At 35.4% G+C, this 26,134-nt stretch overlaps 1 protein-coding gene across 1 annotated transcript in view; it reads left to right on the top strand.

Annotated features, from left to right (window-relative positions):
* Ift56 (intraflagellar transport 56) overlaps nucleotides 1-25,635 on the top strand; it is a 66,257-nt gene extending 40,622 nt beyond the window's left edge. The window contains exons 11-18 of the mRNA XM_077796684.1: nucleotides 5,001-5,054; nucleotides 6,840-6,903; nucleotides 8,869-8,957; nucleotides 9,196-9,279; nucleotides 10,199-10,268; nucleotides 11,826-11,932; nucleotides 16,214-16,347; nucleotides 24,891-25,635. Coding sequence (XP_077652810.1) covers nucleotides 5,001-5,054; nucleotides 6,840-6,903; nucleotides 8,869-8,957; nucleotides 9,196-9,279; nucleotides 10,199-10,268; nucleotides 11,826-11,932; nucleotides 16,214-16,347; nucleotides 24,891-25,002 — 714 coding nt within the window. The 3' untranslated portion in view covers nucleotides 25,003-25,635. The remainder of the gene's footprint in view (nucleotides 1-5,000; nucleotides 5,055-6,839; nucleotides 6,904-8,868; nucleotides 8,958-9,195; nucleotides 9,280-10,198; nucleotides 10,269-11,825; nucleotides 11,933-16,213; nucleotides 16,348-24,890) is intronic.
* Nucleotides 25,636-26,134: the final 499 nt, after the last annotated feature.

Below are 26,134 nucleotides of genomic sequence, written 5' to 3'. Positions count from 1 at the left end.
AGCAGAAGACAGGAAATAATTAAAATCAGAGCAGAGGGGCTGGAGATGTGGCTCAAGAGGTAGCGCGCTCGCCTGGCATGCGTGCGGCCCGGGTTCGATCCTCAGCACCACATACCAACAAGGATGTTGTGTCCGCCGAAAAGTGAAAAATAAATATTAAAAAATTCTCTCTCTCTCTCTCTCTCTCTCTCTCTCTCTTTCGAAAAAAAAAAAAAGAAGTCAATCTTTCTTAAAAATAAATAAATAAATAAATAAATAAATAAAATCAGAGCAGAAATCAATGAAATTGAAACAAAAGAAACAATTGAAAACATTGACAAAACAAAAAATTTGGTTCTTGAAAAAATAAATAAAATTGATAGACCCTTAGCCATGCTAACAAAGAGAAGGAGAGACAAAACTCAAATTACTAACATCTGTGATGAAAAAGGAAATATCATGATGGACACTACAGAAATACTGAAGATATTTAGAAATTATTTTGAAAATTTATACTCCAATAAAAAAGAAAATTTGGAGACATTGATAAATTTCTAGAGTCATATGATTTGCCCAAACTGAATCAGGATGATATCCACAAGTTAAACAGATCTGTTTCAAGCAATGAAATAGAAGACTCCATCAGAAGCCTTCCAACCAAGAAAAGCCCAGGACCAGATGGATACACAGCTGAGTTCTACAAGACCTTCAAAGAAGAACTAATACCAATATTCTTCAAATTATTTCATGAAATAGAAAAAAAGGAACACTTCTAAACTCATTCTATGAGGCCAATATCACCCTGATTTCAAAACCTCAAAAAGACATATCAAGAAAACTTCAGACCAATATCTCTAATGAACATAGATGCAAAAATTCTCAATAAAATTCTGACAATTGAATACAAAAACATATCAAAAAGATAGTGCACTGTGATCAAGTGGGGTTCATCCCAGGGATGCAAGCTTGGTTCAATATATGGAAATCAATAAATGTAATTCATCACATCAATAGACTTAAAAATAAGAATCATATGATAATCTCAATAGATTAAAAATAAGCATTTGACGAAATTCAGCACTCCTTCATATTCAAAACACTAGAAAAACTAGGGATAACAGGAACATATCTCAACATTGTAAAAGTTATCTATGCTAAGCCCCAGGCCAATATCATTCTAAATGAAGAAAAATTGAAAGCATTCCCTGTAAAAACGGGAACGAGACAGGGATGCCCTCTTTCACCACTTCATAGTTATTGAAACTCTAGCCAGAGCAATTAGATGAAAGAAATTAAAGGTATAAAGATAGGAAAATAAGAAATCAAGTTATCACTGTTTGCTGATGATATGATTCTATGCCTAGAATACCCAAAAAATTCCACCAGAAAACTTCTAGAACTAATAAATGAATTCAGCAAAGTAGCAGGATATAAAATCAACACCCATAAATCAAAGGCATTTCCAAACATCAGTGACAAATCCTCTGAAAGAGAAACTAGGAAAACTACCCCATTTAAAATAGCCTAAAAAAAAAAAATACTTGGGAATCAACAAAAGAGGTGAAAGACCTCTACAATTTATCTATTGAATGCTAAAGAAATAAATAAGACCTTAGAAATAGAAAGATCTCCCTTGTTTTTGGATAGGCAGAATGTCAAAATGATCATACTACCAAAAGCACTATACAGATTTAATGCAATTCCAATCAAAATCCCAATGACATTCCTCATAGAAATAGAAAAAGCAGTCATGAAATTCATCTGGAAAAATAAGAGACCCAGAATAGCTAAAGCAATCTTAAGCAAGAAGAGTGAAGCAGGTGGCATCACTATACCAGACTTTAAACTATACTGCAGAGCAACAGTAACAAAAACAGCATAGTATTGGTACCAAAATAGACTTGTTGACTAATGATACGGAATAGAGGATACAGAGACTAACCCATATAAACATAGTTATCTCATATTAGACAAAGATGCCAAAAACATATATTGGAGAAAGGATAGCCTCTTCAACAAATGGTTCTGGGAAAACTGGAAATCTATATGCAACAAAATGAAATTAAGCCCCTAGTCTTACCATGTACAAAATTCAACTCAGAGTGGATCCAGGACCTAGGAATTAAACCAGAGATCCCGTACCTAATACAAGAAAAATTAGGCCCAAATCCTCATCATGTGGGATCAGGCCTCAACTTCCTTAATAAGACTCCTATAGTGCAAAAAATAAAATCAGGAATCAATAAATCAGGATTCAAACTAAAAAGCTTCTTCTCAGAAAAGAAACCATCAGTGAAGTGAAAGAGAGCCTACAGAAAGGGAGCAAATTTTTACCACAGGCATATCAGAACACTAATCTCTAGGATATATAATGATTCAAAAGTCTTACCACCAAAAAACAAATAATCTAATCAATAAGTAGACCAAGGAACTGAACATACATTTTTCAGAAGAAGATATACAATCAATCAACAAATAAATTTTAAAAATGTTCAACATTTCTAGCAATTAGAGAAATGCAAATCAAACTACTCTAAGATTTCATCTCACTCCAGTCAGAATGGCAGCTATTAAGAATACAAACAACAGGGGTTGGGGTGGGACCCTGGGGTTGTGGCTCAGTGGCAGAGCGCTTGCCTAGCATGTGTGAGGCACTGGATTCAATGCTCAGCACCACATATAAGTAAATGAATAAAATAAAGGTTCATCAACATCTAAAAAATCTTAAAAACCAAAGAATACAAAACAACAATAAGTGTTGACGAGGATGTGGGGAAAAAGGCACTGGTGGGACTGCAAATTGGTACAGCCAATATGGAAAGCAATGTGGAGAATCCTTGGAAAAATGGAAATGGAATCACCATTTAATCCAGCTATCCCACTCCTCGGTCTATACCCAAAGGACTTAAAAACAGCATACTACAGCAGCAGAATTCACAATAGTTAATTGTGGAACCAACCTAGATGCCCTGCAGTAGATTAATGGATAAAGAAAATGTGGTGTATATACACAATGGAATATTACTTAGTATTAAAAGAGAATAAAATCGTGGCATTTGCTGGCAAATGGATGGAGTTGGAGAAGATTATGCTAAGTGAAGTTAACCAATCCCAAAAAAACAAATGCCAAATGTTTTCTCTGATTTAAGGATGCTGATTCTTAATGTGGTTGGGGGGACAGGGCATGGGAGGATTAGATGAACTCTAGATAGGACAAAGGGGAGGGAGAGGAAGGGAGCAGGCATGGGGGTAAGAAAGACAGTGGAATGAGATGGACATCATTACCCTAAGTACATGTATGGAAGACACAAATAGTGTGACCCTACTTTGTGTACAACAAGAGATATGAAAAATTGTGCTCTATATGTGTAATATGAATTGTAATGCATTCTGCTGTCATATGTAACGAATTAAAAATTTTTTAAAAAGAATTCAAACAACAATAAGTGTTGGTAAGGATGTGGGAAGAAAGTCGCAGCACACTCATACATTGCTGGTGGGACTGTAAATTGGTGCAACAAATCTGGAAAGCAGTATGGAGATTTCTTGGAAAACTTGGAATGGAACCACCATTTGACCCATCTGTCACACTCTTCAGTTTATACCCAAAGGACTTAAAAACAGCATATTACAGGGACACAGCCACATCAATGTTTCTAGCTGTTCAATTCACAATAGCTAAATTGTGGAAGCAACCTAGATGCCCTTCAGTAGATGAATGGATAAAGAAACTGTGGTATATATACACAATGGATTACTACTCAGTATTAAAAGAGAATAAAATCATGGCATTTGCAGGTAAATGGATGGAGTTGGAGAATATCATGCTAAATGAAGCAGCCAATCCCCCCAAAACAAATGCAGAATGTTTTGTCTGATATGAGGGTGCTGATCTATAATGGGGATGGGGGGTGGGAAGCATGGGAGGAATGGAGGAACTTTAGATAGGACTGGGGGTAGGAAAGATAGTGGAATGAGATGGACATCATTACCCCAAGTACATGTATGAAGACATGAATGGTGTGACTCTATTTTGTGTTCAGTCAGAGACATGAAAAATTGTGTTCTATATGTATACTATGAATTGAAATGCATTCTGCTGTCATATATAACAAATTAGAATTAATTAATTAATTAATTTAAAAATAAAAGTGACCTGAGGTGAAGGGTTTGAGAACTGCTAATCTAGTTCATAATAAACTCCATTTTTATTAGTATTGATATAATTAGTAACTAATTAATATAATTATTAATATTATGTAAATAAATGCTTCAAAAGTTAACATTATTATATAATAATATTGTTATACAATAAATTACATACTTTAAGTATAAAAAAAATGATCACATACAGGCTAGAGATGTAGCTCAGTTGGTAGAGTGCTTGTCTGGCATGCATAAGTCCCTGGGTTTGAACCCTAGCACGACAAGAAGAAAAAAAAAAAAAAAACATCACATGAACGTGTGGTTGTTGTTTTTGTTTTTGGTACTGGGGATTGCACTGAGGGCATTTGACGTCTGAGCCACATCCCAGCCCTATTTTGTATTTTATTTAGAGACAGGGTCTCACTGAGTTGCTTAGTGCCTTGCTTTTGCTGAGGATGGCTTTGAACTCTTGATCCTCCTGCCTCAGACTCCCAAGGGTTTTTAATTGGGGTTTTTCCCCCTTTAACTGAATTACAGAAGTTATTCCTGGAGTTTCCACTGATTTATTAATAAGATTAGAAGTTTATGTATGCACAAGGCCCTGGGTTCAATCCCCAGCACCACACACACACACACACACACACACACACACACAGTGGGAGTTTACAAATAATGATGAATTCTATTGCATCGATACATGCCTACTGGAAATTAAATGAAAGTCTCCTACTTCTTTCATTCAAGCCAGGGATATAATAGAGAAAAGTGACTCAGTGTATGAAGTACCATGATGACGTAAGGGATTAACTAGTAAGATATCTATCTCACAGCTCTAAATTCTTCTTAAATTAATCAGTGTTATTGTACATTTCCAGGAGTATATCCTCAAAGGAGTGGTTAATGCAGCCCTTGGCCAGGAAATGGGTTCGGTGAGTATGAATTTATTGGTAATCCATAGTTTGCAAAGTGATAGATATGTGGAAAAGACCAAAATGGATATCAAAGTGCAACCAGTAATAAGATTACCCACAGGCTCTTCTACAGTTCCTTTCATTTCTACAAAACCTCCAATACAGGACCGGGGATATAGTTCAGTTGGTAGAATGCTTGCCTTGTTCGCACAAGGCCCTGGGTTTAATCCCAACCGGCACCACCAATAAAAAAATTAAAAATAAATTTAAAAAAAATTTTTTTTAAAGAGAGAGTGAGAGAGGAGAGAGAGAGAAAGAGAGAGAGAGAATTTTTAATATTTATTTTTTAGTTCTTGGCGGACACAACATCTTTGTTGGTATGTGGTGCTGAGGATGGAACCTGGGCCGCACGCATGCCAGGCGATTGCGCTACCGCTTGAGCCACATCCCCAGCCCTTAAAAAATTTTTTAAAAAAGACCCTCAAATCTAGATTCCATTGTTAAAAAACAACAACAAGGATTGGGGCTGGGGCTCAGTGGCAGAGCATTTGACTTGCGCATGTAAGGCACTGGGTTCGATCCTCAGCACCACTTAAAATAAACAAATAAAATAAAGACATGCTATTCATCTACAACTATAAAATTTTTTTTAACTTTTATTTAAAGACTGAAAAAAGAGACAGAGAAAGAGAAGCCCTAATCCTAAAAATTGATACTTTGTTTAAAAAGAGCTCTATTTTTTTTAAAGCTTTTACTTTTTTTTTTTAAGTTGTCCATGAACCTTTATTTTATTTATTTATATGTAGTGCTGAGGATTGAACTTAGTGCCTCACGCATGCTAGGCCAGCACTCTCCCACTGAGCCACAACCCCAGCCCAAGAGCCCTATTCTTTATTATTATTATTATTTTTAGTTATAGTTGGACACAATATATTTATTTATTTATTCATTTATTTTATGTGGTGCTGAGAATCAAACACAGTGCCTCACATGTGCTCGGCAGGTCACACCCCCAGCCTCAAGAACCCTACTTTTATACAGTGCTTATATTTAATAACAAAAAGATCATTGCAAAGGTTTATTCTCATTTTCAGCAGTGTCTGTTTTTTAAAAAACCTTTTACATCTCTGAGCTATAATTTTGGCATCTATAAAACAGGGAATATTATTTCTCTAGGTAAGCCTTTTTTTTTTAAGGTGCTTTGAGTGAACCTAGGACCTTGTACTTACTATGTGCTCTACCTCTGAATCATACCCCTGACTCCTCTAGGAGAACATTTTATGAGCACCAAAAAACTCTAAAATTAGGTTCTTATCCATGTTAATATGGCCTGTTAAGTTCTTTATGGAACAAATTGGGATATAAGTAAATCTTTTTATCTCTAATTTACTCCATAGTGTCTTATATAAATATGCAATAAATACTTATTGATAAATAAGTGAGTTCAACAAACACTCATTGTTATATCTGTACCTTCTACACCAAAATTGAATGTATGATAAAAGAACATTAAGTATTTGTTGAAAAGTGAGTAAATAAGTTTATTTAAGACCAGGACTTTTATAACAGACTTGGGGGACTGGATTTTTCTTCTCCTTTTCTATCTGACCCTGCATAAGTTTTCATTCAATTTCAGATTATCACTTTATAGTTGCTTTTGCTAGTAAGAATCAGTATTATTTTGGTCATTATTTAAAATAAGGATATATGTTAAATCTTGACAAATATACTAGAACCATAAAGTGCAATATAAATAAAATATTTTTACCTTATCTTCTATATCAGCTCTGTTTTGTTTTTCAGAGGGATCATATGAAAATTGCCCAGCAGTTCTTCCAGTTGGTGGGAGGATCAGCAAGTGAATGTGGTATGTTTGAAATCTATACTAATGAGCATGACTCACAATTGGAGTTGGGTAATGTTAACTGGTGAAGTTTCATTTTTTTTTTTTTTGTCTAGGGATATATGTTAGGCTTCATATTATAAAGTGGGAGGTCAGAATATTGGAATTATCATTTCTGAGTATCTTAGCTAAAGTGGAATGAGAGAATAAATAAATAAATGAGTATATATTTACTCTTTAGATCATGAGAGTTTTAAAAGTATGAATCAGTTTTAATATGAATTGTTACATTTTATTGAATTTTCAATAGTTCTTTTTTTGTTATTGTTTTTGTGATGCTGGGGATTCAACCTTGTGCATTCAAGACAAGCATTCTACCAACTGAACTATATCCCCAGCCCTCAATAGTTCTTTACATATTAACTGTTGGTCATATTGCACATATTTTTTCCAGTGGATCATTGGCCTTTAAACTTTGCCTGTGGTTTTTCACCCATATAAAAAAATTAAAATGATATTTAAGTTTATCTTTTATGTAATGATTTCTTACATGGATATTAAACTTAGAAAGTGGTTTCTTCCTGGAATAGCAACCTAAGGTTCACATATATTTCCCAGTAATAGTGACTTTATTTTTACTATTAAAGTAATTGATTTCATCAGTCAAGATTCAGTGTAAAGGGCTGGGTTTGTAGCTCAGTGGTAGAGCACTCACCTAGAACATGTGAGGCATTGAGTTCAATCCTTAGCACCACATAAAAATAAATAAAATAAAGGTATTGTGTCCATCAACAACTAAAAAATAAAATAAAGAAAAAATAGATTCAGTGTAGGATTTGAGGAAGGGCTATAGAAAGGGCTGATAGTAGCTGGGGCGTGATGGCACATGCCTATAATCCCAGCAGTTTGGGAGGCTGAGGCATGAAAATTGCAAGTTCAAAGCCAGCCTCAGCAACTGTGAGGCACTAAGAAACTCAGTGAGACTTTGTCTCTAAATAAAATACAAAATATGGCTGGGGATGTTGCTCAGTGGTCGAGTGCCCCTGAGTTCAATCCTCAGTACCAAAAAAAAAAAAAAAAAAAAAAAGGCGGGGGGGCTAATATCCAGTATGAATTGATCTGGCTACCTATACCAGTTGTCTATGGCTGGCATCTATTCTGATTAATGTTATTCATGCTCAACAGATTGTTAAATATTTTTATCACCCCTGAGATATTCACAATTGTTTCATCAATACTATGTGTGAAATAATTTTCTTTCCCTGTATATTCATTAATTTATTCATCTAACAAAAATGTATTGAGGTATTGGGGATGAATGAATATAGCAGTAAACAAAATGAACAAATGAACAAAACTTCCTACCCTTGTGGAGCTTACAGTCTTGTGGAACAGACAGACTAAGGACATAATGCATAAATAGGTTATATGATATATCAGACTGTGATAAGTGCTATGGAAAAAAAATTGAACTGGGTAGAATCTTGAGAATGCCTGTGGCAGGGGTCAGGATTATACTAGTCCTCTGCTACCTCTAGTAGGAGGCTGATGCCAGACAGAAAGTTGGATTGGGATAAGAATCTGCTGGTTCTATGACAAGTTATTTCTCCGTTTGAGACTGGAGGTGCTAGTTGTCTTAGACAAGTGATAAAGGAGATCAAGATACATTGATTGTATAGATGTTAGAGTTGGATGAGAGAATCAAAACCCAAAAAATGATCTGGGGAATACTGGAGCCAGTGTACCTGAAGAGACTTGTTCATTTTGTACTTTGGGAGTTAACCCCCCAGAGAGATTATTAGTCACTCAAGTGCTGTGCCCTCTGTTATGCTGAGGCTTGATCCACTAAACAGAATCTGTAATTGCAGAATCTAGAAAGATGTCTTGGAATGTATTCCTATTTCTAAATTGTATACTAACTCAAATTTCAACTAAAGAGAGCTTTTAGTTTCATTAACTTCCATGGTTTCTTTTCCCCTTCCATTTCAGACACAATTCCAGGGAGGCAATGTATGGCTTCATGTTTCTTCCTGCTTAAACAATTTGATGATGTCTTGATTTACCTCAATTCATTTAAGGTCAGTATAGAATTATCTATATGACTGTATGTGTGAAATACTATAAATAATGTGTCAGAAGTTAGATACTCTTACAGATAAGGTAGCCCTTTTTTTTTTTTCTCTCGTGGCATTAGAGACAAGGAATTAACCTAATTCCTTGAGATTATTTATATATTTATCCACTATAACTAATGGTTTTGTACTTTAATATATTAAAGTTAATGCTCATTATGGCCATTTTTGGGATGTTTTTCAGAGTTACTTCTATAATGATGACATCTTTAACTTTAATTATGCCCAAGCCAAAGCAGCAACAGGTAATACCAGTGAGGGTGAAGAGGTGGGTACCAATTGTTTTTGTTTATTTGTTTGAAAGAATGACATTTACTAAGACACCTGCTTTTGAAGACATTTGAATGAGTCTATCTAAAAACATCTTTATCTTTTTCTTACTAAAATAAAATGATTGAGGGTAAAGGACTACTAAAGATTCTTTTGTTCTTAGATTACCTTAAAAAGTACAATGTGAATAGACATATAGGGTTTTTTTTGTTGTTTATTTTTTAGTTGTAATTGGATACAATACCTTTATTTTTTTATTTTTATGTGGTGCTGAGGATCGACCCCAGGGCCGTGTGTGTGCTAGGCGAGCGCCCTACCTCTGAGCCACAACCCCAGCCTGACATACAGGTTTTTTGTTTTTTTTTTTAATATTTATTTTTTAGTTGTAGTTGGACACAATATCTTTATCTTATTTATTTAGTTTTTTATGTGGTGCTGAGGATTGAACCCAGGGCCCTGCCCGTGCTAGGCAAGCGCTCTACCACTGAGCCATGATCCCAGTCCAAAATATAGGTTTTATAACATTAATATTTACCCTTTTTGATAAATTTTATAGAATTATAACATGTATAGAAAAGTATACAAATAACAAGTATGCCCTGTGATGAATAGCAATGAAGTCAACATACCTATGTTATTATCACCTAGATCATGAAACAATATCATCAAAACCCTTGAAACCCCTCATCTCCATTGTAAGTCAGTCCCCTTCCCCCAGGGTCACCCACTGTCCTGATTTCAAACTCCATAGATTGATTGTCTTGATTTTTTCAAAATAATTTATTTGAATTCTTCAATTTAATTTTGTTATTAATCTATAAGGCTATATTGATCATCAGTCTAAGGTAAGCTGATATTATATGTTTTTATTACAAAACTATTCTCAGATTTATTTCCTTTCTTTCCTCTTGTTGTAGGTGTTTCTCTTGATCCAAAGTGAGAAGATGAAAAATGATTACGTTTACCTCAGTTGGTTAGCTCGGTGCTGTGAGTCTTCTTTTAAATACATAAATATAAGCAATGATTTTCTTTTTATTTTTCTTATTTTATAATCTGTTTTGAAATTACATTAAGCATTATCTAATGTTTAAGCATTTCTTGTATTTTTTTCTATAGAATGAGTAAACACTGGGCTAGGATGTGGCTCAAGCGGTAGCGCGCTTGCCTGGCATGCGTGCGGCCCGGGTTCGATCCTCAGCACCACGTACAAACAAAGATGTTGTGTCTGCCGAAAACTAAAAAATAAATATTAAAATTTTCTCTCTCCCTCTTTCTCACTCTCTCTAAAAAAAAAAAAAAAAAAAAAAGAATGAGTAAACACTGAAATTAAAGGTGGTTAATAATACTCAGTAAGAGTTGCCATGTAAATATGTTAGGAAAGTTCATCCTATGATTAGTTCCACCAACCAACACTCACCTACTACTTATAGTCCTGATAAATGTCAAGTTCTTCTACTTCATTAAGGTTTCCAAACTCTCAGTGTACCATGTTGTTTGTGAAATAATACACTCTGATTTACCTTTTCTATTTCTAGGCCTGAAAAGTGCCAAAATGTCAAAATTGTAATATTTTTATATACATATAGTCTATACGTGCTCTCATTATTATTTTTTTTTGGCTCTTTTTTTTTTTTTAACTCGGATTTCAAATATTCATTGATTTTTTTTTTTTCTAAGCCACAGGAAAATTTTCGCAATTAGGGTTTTTGTTTTGTTTTGTTTTTAACATTCATAGTTATAGATGAACACAATACCTTTTTAAATTTATTCATTTATTTTTACATGTGCTAAGGATCAAACCCAAGTGCCTCACTTGCTAGGCAAGCACTCTACCATTGAGCTACAACCCCAACCTAGCAGTTAGGTTTTCTTTTCTTTTTTTTTTCTTTTTTTTTTTTTTAATATTCTTTAGTTGTTGATGGACCTTTATTTTATTTATATGTATGTTTGCTAGGCAAAAGTGCCACCACTGAGCCACATGCAGTTAGGTTTTCTAAGTGAATGGAAACTGTGAATAGGATTGAATGAATGATAGGTGTCCTCTTAAGCAAATTAGCAAAGTAGAAACTACAGGAAATCAACTCAATCTAAAAAACAATTATATGAATCTGAAATATTTTAAATATGGTAGGATTCCAGTAGACAGCCAGCTTAATGCCAACATTGCAAACTTTCCATGTAAGGGTATTCTACCACTACTTTATATATTTAGAATATAGAATAACAATATGCAAAAGTTATTTCCTGTCTTCTTTCTTTTTTCCTTTTTCTGTTTTTTTTTTTTTTTTTTTTTTTCAGTACTAGGATTGAGGCCAGGGCCTCATGCATACTAGGCAACTACTCTATCACTGAGCTATATCCCCGGCCCTTTTAAAGTTTTATTTTGAGACGGGGTCTCCCTAAATTGCCCATGCTGACCTAAAGCTTGCAATCCTCCTGCCTCAGCCTCCCCAGTAGCTGAGATTATAAGTATGCACCACCATCCCCTGCCAGAAGTTATTTCTTTTTCATTTAAAAATCATAACTATTTCTTTCCTTTTGTAGATATCATGAATAAGAAACCAAGACTAGCCTGGGAACTTTATCTCAAGATGGAAACTTCTGGCGAGTCCTTTAGTCTTTTACAGCTCATTGCTAATGACTGTTACAAGGTGAGTTTGAGAGGTAGTAAAGGGAAAATTGAAAATGAGCATTGCATTGCTGCAGTGGCTAAATTTTAGGGGAAAATGTCCTAGAACCTAAGTGGTTATTGGTGCAAAGATTTTTGCATAGTCATATCAGAAATATCCTTTTTATAAATTAACACTAGACTTAAGTATATAAATTACTGAACTCCAGAGGTGGACAGTATTTATAGATATCATTCATATATTCATCTGTTGGTCAGAAATTTGATTCTGAAATTATGTCTAGAGACAGATTGGGAATCATCGTCAACATTTAAGTAGTAATTGAAATCCTCAAAAACAGTGAGATTTACCAAGAAAGGAAATAAGTGAGAAGTGTTGTAAACCAAGCCTTGAAGAATATTAAGATATAAATGGTAGATAGGAAATACAAAGGAACCAGAAAAAGGGAGAAGAAAGCAGTCATATTTAACACTAGTCTGTGTTTGTGTGTGTGTGTGTGTGTGTATTAGATAGACAGATAATTAGATATTGGGGGAGAGAGATGTGTCAAGAGGTAGTTGAAAAGACAAAGAAAAGTAGTTTTATTCATTTATTTATTTATTTTTAGTTATACACACAATACCTTTATTTTATTTATTTATTTATATGTGGTGCTGAGGATCAAACCTAGTGCCTCACATGTGTTAGGCAAGCACTCTGCCACTGAGCCACAACCCCAACCCCAACCCCAGAGAAAAGTAGTTTGGGACCTTATCCTGTAGATTACAAGTTTTTAAAAAATATTAGCCTCAAATCCTAGAAAATTTCTATTTTTGGAATATCTCATCCTATTGAAAATATCGGAAAATATCAGATAAAGAGAATACAGTGTTAAGCTAATCGATAACAGCATGTTTCAAAGTGAATCATTACTAAAAAAGAAGTATCACCATTAGTAGAGAAGGATTCGAGACATTGGAAACTTGAAAATAACAGTTTAATATGATTCAGTGGGCAGTAATGTGATTAAGTAAGTTACAGAAGGCTGAGGAAAAGAAAACATTAACAGACAGGAAATGATTTCAATTTTAGATGTATTAAATACCAAGTATCATTGGAGCTCCCAATAGAAATTATACAATTAGGAAACTCACAGAGTGAACCCAGAAAAGTATTTAGAAGAATCAGGAGAGGAAAAAATGATTTTCATTTCTCTTTTTCTAATTCCTATTTATCACAAGCCAAGGAAGGGGAATGTTAAATTCTATATCTAGATAGAAATATACAAGAACTGAGATGGCAGTAGCAGCAGATAGAGAAGAAAGTCAGATTAGAAAACAGGTGTAATGAGTATAATGTTGACCAGAGTCTTTAAATTCATGATTTTGAGGATAAGGAAAAAAATTATGGTGCCAGCTTAAAAGGGAAAACAGTATGGATTTAGGGGAGTTGGGGTGGAGAGTTAATTTTCATGGGTAAAATTATACTGTAGGCTAAGGAAAGGGAGATTAAAGATTCAAGAGAGTATAGCCATTTTGATGGATTAAAGCTATAGAGGAGATAAAAGTGGGATAGTGTTAAAGTCAAAGGAAAATGATCACCATGAAAAACAACTTGGCACATCTTCTCATAGCAACCCACTAGTTTCATGATTCACTAGAAGGACTCGATACAAACACACTTACAATGATGGCCTATACGTTTATCCCAGAGAAATGGAAACTTCTATCCATACAAACACCCAAATGTTAATAATAGTTTTCTTTATTTGTAATAGTGTCAAACTAGAAAAAAAATCTTTATATAGGTGAATGGTTAAACATATAAAAAGAAACGGATGAGGAGACTGACTCCATTTCCTGATGTTTGAGTGTTGATGGCTTTTAAACCTCACCCCTCCTTCATCCCTTTGGGCCCCACATCTGGACAAAATGACAAGAAAGCCTGGATGCTGCCTCCCTTGGTGCCATTGAGTGATACAAACCATTCAAGCACTGACCCAGCTCAGGATGCCCCACCTGGTCTTCACCCCTAACCCCAGGCCAGAATCCTTTTTCTGCTTTCTCAGGCCATATCAGACCTGCTTGAGAGGTCTACTCTGCTCTTGAAAGAGACCTCAACTATGTATGTAAGAAATCTTCTCATACCCCTTGGGGTATATGTGACATCTCCACTCTCAATACCACAATCAAACTTTGGGTGGGGATCCCTCCTTCTTTTGCAGGATGACCATAATAATGGCCAACTATTGTCAAACCTGTAACTTAGATTAACAAGGAATAAGGACATTATATTCTGTTAAAAAATCCAACCTCAAAGGGTCCCATACTGTTTGTTTTTATATGTATGTGAAATATATAACATTCTTTCCAGGCATGGTGAAGCATGCCCAGTGGCTCAGGAGGCTGAGACAGGATGTTCAAAGCCAATTTCAGCAACTTAGCAAGGTCCCAAGTAACTCAGCAAAACCCGTCTCTAAATAAAATAGATAAAAAAGATCTGGGGATGTGGGTCAGTGATTAAGCACCCCTGGATTCAATCCCCAGGGTGGAAGGAAGGAAGAAAGGAAGGACATTATTGAAATGACAAAATTATACAGATAGAGAACAAAATATATTGTTGCTACAGGTTTAAGAGTGGTGAGCAGGGAAGGGCATGCATGTGACTATGAATGGTAACCAAATATTTGTGATGATGGAATAGTTCTGTATCTTAATAGTGGTGGTACATATATGAATCCACTCATGTGGCAAAATGATAGGACTATTATCAACACAAAGTACCCATGTCAATTTCCTGGTTTTGATATTGTGATATTATATTGTATTTACATAAGCCATAACAATTAGGGAGGCTGGATAAAAGGTACACATAACCTGTGTCTATCTTTGTAACTATCTATAGATCTATAATTATTTCAAAATAAGTTTTTTTTAAAGAAATGAACCAATTAGAGCAATGTAAATGCATTTTACAAATATAATGTTGAGTCAAATGCAAGACACAAAAGAATATTGCAAGCTAGGCACAGAGGCTCACACCTATAATCCCAGCAGCTAGGGAGGCTGAGGCAGGAGAATCATGAGTTCAAAGCCAGCTTTAGCAAAAGGAAGGCATTAAGCTACTCAGTGAGACCCTGCCTCTAAATAAAATAAAAATCAGCCACTGATTTTAGATATATAGACAGAAGGCAAAACTATAAAGAAAGTTAAAGAATTAATGACTATAAAAGAATAGTAGTTACCTCTTGGTGGTGAAGGGAGAGGATTATGGTCTGGCAGTGACACACAGAGAGCCTTTATTTTGTTTCAGTGTCTTGACCTGAGTGATGGACACATTTATATTCACATTATAGTTTGTAAGATGTACATGTATGTTTCCTGTACTATTCTATCTTTGTGTATTTTATAATAAAATATTTTAGTAGATAGGTAGAAGGATTAACCTTGAAAAGAATAAGAGAGAATGGGAAGATGAATGAAGTTGTAAGTATTATTTGAAGTGAAAGGAAGAAACTTGTTTTCCCTGTCAAGTATAAAATTGAGCTAAATTAAGAATGCAGTAGAGGCCTTTGGGAAATTGCCAAAAGTTTAGAAAAACAGTTAATAGAAGGTATAGAGAAGTAGCCAAACCATGTCAAGTGAAGAGGTTGCCCAGCAGTTTGGAAACCTAAATGAAGTTGTTGGCAATGTGCATTTACAATTGCCAGTCCAAAAAAAAAAAAAAAAAAACATTAAAGCAAAACTTAATGGTCTTCAGCCTGTTCCAAGAGGTCAAGGAATGTACTATATTGGGAAAGGTGTCTGTCAAAATGGATTACATATTTAAGAAACTGAGTATTTAGACTAAAAGTCAGTATACATCTAGGCATTTTGAGAATTTAATAACAAGAACAGAAAAAGACTACTCTTGAATTAAACATAATTAGATTAATATAAGATGAATTGTAGTAATGTAAAAAGAATGTATTAAGGACACTTAAAAATATCTAGTTCAAATAAGTCATTAGGGCTTATCCTCAAGATTCAAATGTACTTAGAAGAAATAACAAGGGTTGATGGCAGTATAACTTGACTATACGTAAAAAAAAAAATACACTATTGAAAATGGAATGAAGGTAAACTAATTTAAACTGAATTTGTACTCAAACTGTGATTTTCTTTCTCATTTTAGTTAGGAGTTGGAATTTATTTAACTTGCTAACTGAAAACATTGTCATTTACCCATATCACTTGTTTCATACAGTTCTATTTCATGTTATCTGTATGATTAGTGTCCAATTTTTTGACTACAAGTATTACCATAACACTTTCTTTTATTCAGATGGGCCAGTTTTACTACTCAGCCAAAGCTTTTGATGTCCTAGAGAGGCTAGATCCCAACCCCGAATACTGGGAAGGCAAAAGGGGTGCGTGTGTGGGCATTTTCCAGATGATCTTAGCTGGGAGAGAACCCAAGTAAGTAAACAGACAGGAGATACTACCGCTATTCATTTTTGGTGTGTGAGGGAAAACATTTGTTTTCTTGGATGGTATCTTCTGAAAACTCAAAGTTATAACAATGTTTTAGAATAATGAAAAAATGTTAAGATGTTAAATATTTCTGACCATCCTCCAGAAATGTCTTGCTTTTACAGAATCAAATCATTTTAAATTTTATATACTGGAACACTGAGTATGCTACAGCTCTTATGTAGAAGGGCAAGATGTATATATTTTGTTCCAAATGAACAGCCATTTTCTTTTTTCTTGTTGTTTACAGTGATGGATAATAGCCTATTTTATAAACAAAATCTTACTCTTTTCTTTGCTTATTGGCTTTTTCTTGTCTTAGGTTAGGCCTCAAAGAATTAGGAATTAAGTGGATATGGTTGATAACTCTATTTTTTTTCCTTTGCCTTTTTATGTTCCACAAAGTGTTATACTTCATTTGAATTAAAATTAAAGCTAAATTACATGTCCTAAAATAACTCAATGGAATATATTTGTTGCTCATGTGTGAATAGAAAATATAATTTTGTAAGCAAATAATCTATCAAAAATACTTCCTGCCTTGTACCTATTTATAATCCTAAACAAAAATTTAAAAGCATTTGGTCAGGTGAAAGAAGGTGTGGGGAAAAGAAGTAGAAAATATGAAAAGATTGTTAGAGAAGTGGATCCAGAGACAGTTACATACAGGTCTGGAAAATCAATAAGCAGGTTTTAGCATGCATTACGTAAAATGTTTTAAAATTAATTAAATTAAATTAGTTAAAGCATAAATGCTGGTCATTCACCAAATCTTATTCTTCTATGCTCCTCTCTTCTATGTTTATTAATGTGGTTGAGGCTTTCCTGACCAAATTTCTTGAAGAAATCACCTCTTCCTCTAGCTTTTTTTTTTTTAACAAGATAGGGATATCCACTCTCATTACTTCTATTTAATATTGTGCTAAAAATTCTAGCTAGAGCAATTAGGCAAAAGAAGGAAATAAAGGGATAAAAATAGGAAAGGAAGAAGTCAAATTACCACAGTTTGCAAATGACATGAATGATGTGATACAAAATGATGTGATACAAAAACAAACAAAACAAAACACCTCCACTAAAAGACTTCCAGAGCTAATAAACAAATTTGGCAAAGTAACAGATTACAAAATCAGCATTCAAAAATCAATAGCTTTTCTATATACTGACAACAAATCTGCTGAGAAAGAAACCCAGAAAACAGTTTCATTCACAATAGCCTGAAAAATAAAATTAAAACCCTAAGAATACATGTAACCAAGGAGTTGAAAGAGGGGGTGAAAAGACCGTCACAATGAAAACTATAGAACATTGAAGAACAAGATTAAAGAAGACCCCAGAAGATAGAAAGACCGCCCATGTTAATGGACAGGCAGAATTAACATTGTTAGAATGGCCATACTACCAAAAGCAATATACAGATTTAGTGCAATGACCATCAAAATACCAATGATATTCTTCACAGAATAGAGAAAACAATCCTAAAATTTATTTGGAATAGAAGACCCAGAAAAGCCAAAGCAATTTTAAGCTAAAAAAGCAATACTGGAGACATCACAATACCCAGCTTCAAATTTACTACAGAGCTATAGTAACAAAGACTGCACAGTACAGGCATAAAAACAGAGACCAATGGTATGAAATAGAAGACACAGAGACAAACCCACAGATACAATCATCTGACCCTTGACAAAAGTGCCAAAAATATACATTGGAGATAGTGCTGGAAAAACTGAATTATCCATATGGAGAAGAATGAAAGTGGACCCTTATTTATTACCCTACACAAAAATCAAATCAAAATGGATCAAAGACTGGAACAGAGACCCTGCGCCTAATAGAATAAAAAGTAGGTCCAAATTTTCATCATGTTGGCTTAGGCCCTGACTTCTTGAATAAGACTCCTAAAGCACAAGAAGTAAAATCAAGAATCAATAATGGGATAATTCAAACTAAATAAATGGGATGGATTCAAACTAAAAAGCTTTTTCTCATCACAAAATAATGTGATGAGAGAGCCTACAGAATGGGAAAAAATCTTCACCACATGCACCTCAGATAGAGCACTAATATCCAGGGTATATAAAGAACTCAAAAAACTTAACACCAAAAAAAAAAAAAAAAAAAAAACAAATAACCTGATCAATAAATGGGCTAAGGAACTGAACAGACACTTTACAGAAGAAGAGATACAGTTGGTTGATCAACAAACATGAAAAAATGTTCATCATCTCTAGCAATTAAAGAAATGCAAATCAAAACTACTCCAAGATTTCATTTCCAGTCAGAATGGCAATTATCAAGAATACATGCAATAATAAGTTTTGGAGAGGATGTGGGGGAAAAGGTACACTCACACATTGTTGGTGGGACTGCCAATTGGTGCAACCATTATGGAAAGCAGTATGGAGATACTTCAGCAAACTTAGAATGAATTTGCCATTTGACCCAGCTGTCCCTCTCCTCGGTTTATACCCAAAGGACTTAAAATTATCATATTACAGTAATGAAGCCACATCAATGTTTATAGCAGCTCAATTAACAACAGTTAAACTATGGAACCAACCTAGGTAACCTTTGACAGAGGAATGGATAAAGAAAACATGGTACATATACACAATGGAATATTAGTCAGCCTTTTTTTTTTAAGAGAGGGAGAATTTTTTAATATTTATTTTTCAGTTTTTAAGTGGACACAACATCTTTATTTTATTTTTAAGTGGTGCTGAGGATCGAACCCAGCGTCCGGCACATGCCAGGCGAGTGCGTTACCGCTTAAGCCACATCCCCAGCCCATTAATCAGCCTTAAAGAAGAATGAAATTATGGCATTTGCAGTAAAGTATAGATGGAACTAGAGAATATCATACTAAGTGAAATAAGCTAGTTCCAAAAAACCAAGACCTGAATGTTTTCTTTGATAAGCGGATGCTGATCCATAGCAGGGTGGGAGGATGGGGAAGAATGAAGGAACTTTGGTTTGTGTAGAGGGGAGTGAGGGGAGGTTGGGGTAGTGGGGATGAGAAGGAAGTTAGAAAGAGACAGACATTATTACCCTATATACATGTATGATTACACTAGGGGAGTGACTCTGAACCATGTACAGCCAGAGGAATAAGAAGTTGTACTTCATTTTTGTACAATATGTTAAAATGCATTCTACTGTAAAATTAATTAATTTTAAAAATAAAATTAAAAAAAAGGTAAAATGTGGCTGGGGTTGTGGCTCAGTGGTAGAGCACTCGCCTAGCATGTATGAGGCACTGGGTTTGATCCTCAGCACCACATAAAAATAAAGATATTGTGTCCACCTAAAACTGAAAAATAAGTATATATTTTTTAATTTGTTTAAAAAGGTAAAATGATGACAACATTTTCAAATGTATACAAGAAAAACATTACAAGTAACTCCTGTTGTTAATCTCACCACCTTTTTTTTTTTTTTTTTTTTTTTTTTGGTGGTACTGGAGACTGAACCCCAGGGATTCCACCTCTGAACTAATTTTGAGACTGTGTCTCACTGAGTTGCTGAGGCTAACCTAGAATTTGGAATCCTCCTCTCTCAGCTGCCCCACCCCCACCCCAATAGCTGGAATTACAGACATTTGCCACCACACTGGTTGCAGATAACATTCTTTTTTTGATACTGGGGATCTAACCCAGGGACCCTTTACCACCGAGCTACATTCCCATCCCATTTTATTTTTTTGGTACCAGGCATTGAGCTCAGGGGTGCTCAACCACTGAGCCATATCTCCAGCCCTTTTATATTTTATTTTGAGGCAGGGTCCCACTAAGTTACTTAGGGCCTCACTAAATTGCTGAAGCTGGCTTTGAACTTGTGATCCTTCTGCCTCAGACTCCTGAGCTGCTGGGATTACAGGCATGCACCACTGGCTTCTTTCTATTTTTTGAGATGAGATCTCACCAAGTTGCTAATGGTCTTGCTAAATTGCTCAAGCCAGCTTTGAACTTGCAATCCTCCTGTCTTAGCCTCCGGAGTTGCCAGGAATACAGACATGTGCCACCACACCCAGCACAGATAACATTCTTAAAGTAGATTCAGGAAGCTAGGGATAGAGCTTGGTGGTAGAGGGCTTGCCTAGCATGTGAGACTCCCTTGGTTCAATCTCCAGTACCACAAAAAAGAAAAAGGAGAAGGAGAAGGAGAAGGAGGGAAGGGGAAGAGGAAGAAGGAGGAGGAGGAAGAAGAAGAAACAACCTAGTAGGTCACTGTGGTTTACACCTATAATCCTAGCTACTTCCAGCCTAATCAACTTAATAAGACCCTGTCTCAAATAGAATAAAAAGTACAGGGGTGCTGGGATTGTAGCTCAGCAGTAGAGCACTCGCCTAGCATGTGTGAGGAGCCAGGTTCGATCCTCAGCACCACATAAAAATAAACAAATAAACAAATAAAATAAAGGTATTGTGCCCAACTATAAAATAAAAAAATAAAAAGTACAGGGGATGTAGGTCAATGGTAGAGTGCTAATGCACAAAGTCCCAGATTCAGTCCCAAGTACAAAAATGAGTAAAATGTCTGTGCAATTAAGAAGTTATATCTTGTGCATGTGCACACGCACAGATACACTACAAACCAAGAAGATACATCACAACAAACATAATTTTCTTTGTATTATGCTTTCACTTCATTTCACAGAATAAAAATTATGACATTGTAACAATAAAACTCTTTACCATTCAAATCATTTCCTTCAGCAGATAGCTGAATTCACAGTGTAATTTTAGTTTCCTTTATAATCTCATAAAAGACTTGTTAGTGAAAATTAGTCAGGTTTCATTGAGAACTTGCAAAAGGAGATGTACGTGAACATGAGTTAAATTTATTACAGAGAGTATCAAAAGTTGAGAATTTCAGGTGAAAGGGATGCGATAAGAAATCTGTGTAGTTTTAAATATTTCTGAAGCTAGGCATGGTCATATACACCTGTAACCCCAGCTACTCAGGAGGCTGAGGTAAGAAGATCACAAGTTTAGGGCAGTTTGGATAACTCAGCAATATGCACTCTCAAAATAACAAATAAAAAGGCTCATTACATGAGGTTCTGGGCTCAATCTCCCCAGTACTGGCAAAAAAAATTAAAAAGTCTGATATTTGTTACTCTGTAGACTCCGGACCTGCATTGAAACAAATACAATGTTGGACCTTGAAGGAACCTTGAACTAACTCTCTGATAGTCAGCTTCACCCCCTCAGCAAAACAAGTCTAAGCCCTTCACTGTAGAATTTGGCTGATTTTAACTTCATTGGCTTCATTTTTTCACCATGGCAGTTTCCTGAGAACACTGCACCTCTCCCTGCCACAGCAGCTCTTACGTGCATCTTTGGAAGGGAGGGATGACTTGCATTTCTATCCTACAGTTCCACACTTCCCCAAGTTCTAAGAGAATATCAAAGAAAGGCAGAGAAGAAAAAGTAATTTACTTGCCTTGTACCAGATGATTTATTCCCCACAAAACCCAATGCAGAAAACCCAGGGCTGAAAAACAGCAAGGAGACAGGCACTTTTAATCCCAGGGATTTAGGACTGAGGCAGGAGGATCCATCGAAAGTTAGACGCCAGCCTCATCGACTTGGCGAGACCTATTTCAAAACAAAACAGGACCCGGATGGAGCTCAGTGGTAGAGCACCCCTGGGTTCAGCCCTAGTTAAAAAGAGAGAGAGAGAGAGAGAGAGAAAGAGAAAGAGAAATAGCAGGTTTGACCTCTTGCCCAACATGTACCACAATGCCAGGAAGCCTCAGACCTGGGCCTGGACCTATGCAGTTCTCAGAACCTGAGACCACAATCCTCTGCAAGACTGAGGGGTGAAGTGGGCAAAGGCTTCCCCTGTTCTGTCTACACTTAGGGTACAGGTGCAACACAATCATCTATACAAAACTGTTATCTCCAGGACAGGCTAGGAACAAAAGCAAGAGAAAGAGACAGGTATCAGAAGCCAAATGAGAAACCTCCCTGGGTAAGTTAAAATCCCCACTTGGAACAAAATATTTTAAGGAAAGATAATAATGATATACCATAATGATTTAAAGCAGCATGTTCTCAATCTTGTTTTTTTAAAAAATAAATATGAAAAGGTAAGATGCATTAAAAAAACATACATAATTTGCTGACTAAAAGTTACCAATGTGACTGTCATCTTCTGTCATGTATTATGAATAATGCTCTTTTTAATGTTTATTAAATGCTTGAAACTAAAAAAAAACACACACTTGCACAATACAGGCATAAAAGCAGACACATAGACCAATGGTATAAAATAGAAAACAGAGATAAACACAGATACAATCATCTGATCCTTGACAAAGGTGCCAGAAATATACATTGGAGATGGTGCTGGGACAACTGGTTATCCATATGTAAAAGATTGAAAGTGGACCCTTATTTCTCATCAACTGAAAATGGAACAAAGACCTCAGAATTAGACCAGAAACTATGCCACTCCTAGAAGAAAACATAGGGTCAACACTCCAGCTTTTAGGCACAATGACTTTCTCAATGGGACCCCTAAAGCTCAAGTAATAATGCTAAGTGTTAATAAATAGGATGACTTTAAATTAAAAAGCTTCTGCACAGCAAAGGAAATAATTAGGCATGTGAAGAGAGAACCCACAGAATGGGAGAAAAATCCGCACTAGCTATTTTCTGACAGAGGATTAATATCTAGAATATATAAAGAACTTGAAAAACTTTACACCAAAAGATCAAACAACCCAGTTAATAAATGGGCAATGAACCACATAGGTAATTCTCAAAATAAGAAATACAAATGGACAACAAATACGTGAAAAATGCTCAATATCATTAGCAGTTAGGAAAATGCAAATCAAAACTACACTGATATTTCATCTCACACCAGTCAGAATAACGATTATCAAGAATACAAATAATCATAAATGCTGGAAAGGATATGGAGAAAAAGGAACACTTTTACACTGTTGGTGGGACTGTAAATTACTACAAGCACTATGGAAATCAGTATGGAGGTTCCTTAAAAGACTGGACATGGGACCACCATGTGACCCAGATATATATACCACTTCTTGGTATTTATCCTGAAAAATTAAAGTCATCTTACTACAGTGATACATACATACCCACATTTAAGCATTCACAATAGCCAAACCATGGAACCGGCCTAGGTGTTGGTTTGATTGGATAAATAAAATGTGGTATATGTACACAATGGAGTTTTACTCAGCTATAAAGAAAAATGATAGAGCTCTTTCCTAGCATGTACAAAGCCCGGGTCCAATCCCCAGGACTGCTGATGATGGGGGAGAGAGAGAGAGAGAGAGAGAGAGACAGAGAAAGAAATGATATCATTAGCAGGAAAATGGATGGAACTAGAGACCATCAAAGTTACATGAAATAAGTCGAACTCAGAGGGTTTTGGGTCTTATATTTTCTGTAATATGCAGAAGCTGGAGAGGAAAAAGGAAAACAAAGGGAAGGGTGGATCTCCTAAAAATCAAAGGGAGTCATTAGAGGAAAGGGATCAAAGTATGGGAGGGGGGCAGGAAGAGTTCTGGGGAGTGATATTGGCTAAACTGTATTGTTGTTGTGTTTTGTCTATGTATGCATGTGTAACAACAAATCTTATCAGTATGTACAACTATAAAGCACCAATAAAAATGTGGGAAAAATGGCTGGCACACCCCTGTAATCCCAGAGGTTAGGAAGGCTGAAACAAGAGGATTTCGAGTTCAAAGCCAGCCTTAGCAAAAGCAAGGTGCTAAGCAACTCATTGAGACCGTCTCTAAATAAATATACAAAATAGGGCTGGGGATATGACTCAGTGGTCAAGTGCCCCTAAATTTAATCACCAGTACCAAAAAAAAAAGCAAAAAAAAAATTTTTTTTCCAACTATGGTAATGATACCCAATTTAAAGTGATTACCACCTTAAACAAAGGAGAAACATAAGGGTCAGACAAATGAAGTGACTCATTAACTGTGGAGCTAGAATTTGAATCCAGCTCCCAGAATCTGACACCTGGATATATATATGCTTTCTACCTTATCGTACAAATTAAGTGTAGAAATATTTAGGTAGTCTCAAGGACAAAACAATTAGTAGTATGTAGTTAGATAATATAGATAAGTAAGGAGAACCTGGGTTGACAAGGAGTATTTCACAAGATCTCTCGTTTTACTATGCCACTGTAAGAATATAAATCCAGGAAGTTTTTTTAAAAAATATTTTTAGTTGTAGATGGACACAATACCTTTATTTTGTTTACTTAAGTTTTATGTAGTGCTGGGGATTGAACCATTCAACCAAGCTCTCTACTACTGAGCTACAACCACAGCCCCCATAAATCCAGGAAGTTTTTAATTGGCTTATGAGTATACCATGGTAGATTCTATTCACAGATCCCCTGCTAGAAGTACAGTTTGAAATTACTAGTTTATTTTGTTAATTTTCATATTTATTGAAATACTTTGTTCTTTCAAATCTTTTCTTTAGAGAGACCCTTCGAGAAGTGCTGCATTTACTGAGAAGCACAGGTAACACCCAAGTAGAATACATCATTCGAATCATGAAGAAATGGGCCAAAGAAAACAGAGTGCCTATCTAAAATAGCTTGAGTCCTAATCCTAAGAATCAGCTTCCACCTCGACTTAAAATTGGAAATCATTTTCCTCAAGTTGAATATAAGACACGGGGCTCCTTCCTTGCTTTTCAAGCCTCAAGATCAGTGACTGACTTAGACTTTGCTGACTGAACAAAGTACTGTTATCTGTGCCGTGGCCCCTGTATGATCCTACTAGCAATAAGACTTTGGACTTATCTGGTGCCTTTCTTCCAAAAATACTCAGAGTACTCTTAAGTAGTTTACTAACTTTAAGGAAAGCAGCATAGCCTTTTTTTTCTGTTTTTTTTTTGTTTGTTTGTTTTTTTCCTTTTCTTTTCATGTTAGCATTTCATGGCATTTTCTCCCAGCTGCAATAACATGTGTCTTTGATACTCAAGAATCACCATCATTCTATCATGTTATTTTAGCCATCTCTGTACATTATCCCATTTTAGCAGAGATTCTGTAAAGGATTTTGTGATGCATCTCTGAATCTCAAAGAACAGAGGTTTTTAACTAGCAGGGTGATTCTCAGAGTGGCAGTAAAATCCTCCATCAGCCATCCAGTTATTAATAGATAATAGACTTATGGGACTTCTCTTTCAGTAATTGAATTGTTGATGATAATATTTTACTGTGGAGTAAGATGAGTACTGCAGTTTTTTAAAAGGTGAGTACTATAAAAAAAGTGTGTGCTGCCTCTGAAAGTATTCAGGAAACAAATCTTATTACTCACTTCTCCATCATATTTTAGATAATAAAGCAGGTTAGAGTTTTTCTTAATGTATTAGCTGAATAAGCATCATATTTTGAAAGCAGAGCTACAGAGGTTTTATATATGTGCATTGTGAGCATTGATTAATGTAATGGCTATAAACCATAGACTGTGTAGAGCTCTCAAGGGGCCTCCTAGTGGTCAGACTCTGTCCTCAGTCATATTGCAGCCCCATGTTTCTGAGCACAACTGAGCACTTTTGGACTCACAGACTGTTTTCTGGAAGTAGACCCACATTATTTTACATATTAGATTACCTTTGTTTCTACATTATGTATTTTTTTCCTATAAATGTAAGGTACCCAGTGTTATAGGTCTAGAAAATGCAGAGTGTTCCCTATCCAACACAAATGGGAAGAG

The sequence above is a fragment of the Urocitellus parryii genome, chromosome 3 (assembly GCF_045843805.1).
Source record: "Urocitellus parryii isolate mUroPar1 chromosome 3, mUroPar1.hap1, whole genome shotgun sequence".
NCBI classification, from domain to species: domain Eukaryota; kingdom Metazoa; phylum Chordata; class Mammalia; order Rodentia; family Sciuridae; genus Urocitellus; species Urocitellus parryii.
This window is presented reverse-complemented; position numbering and strand designations above follow the sequence as displayed.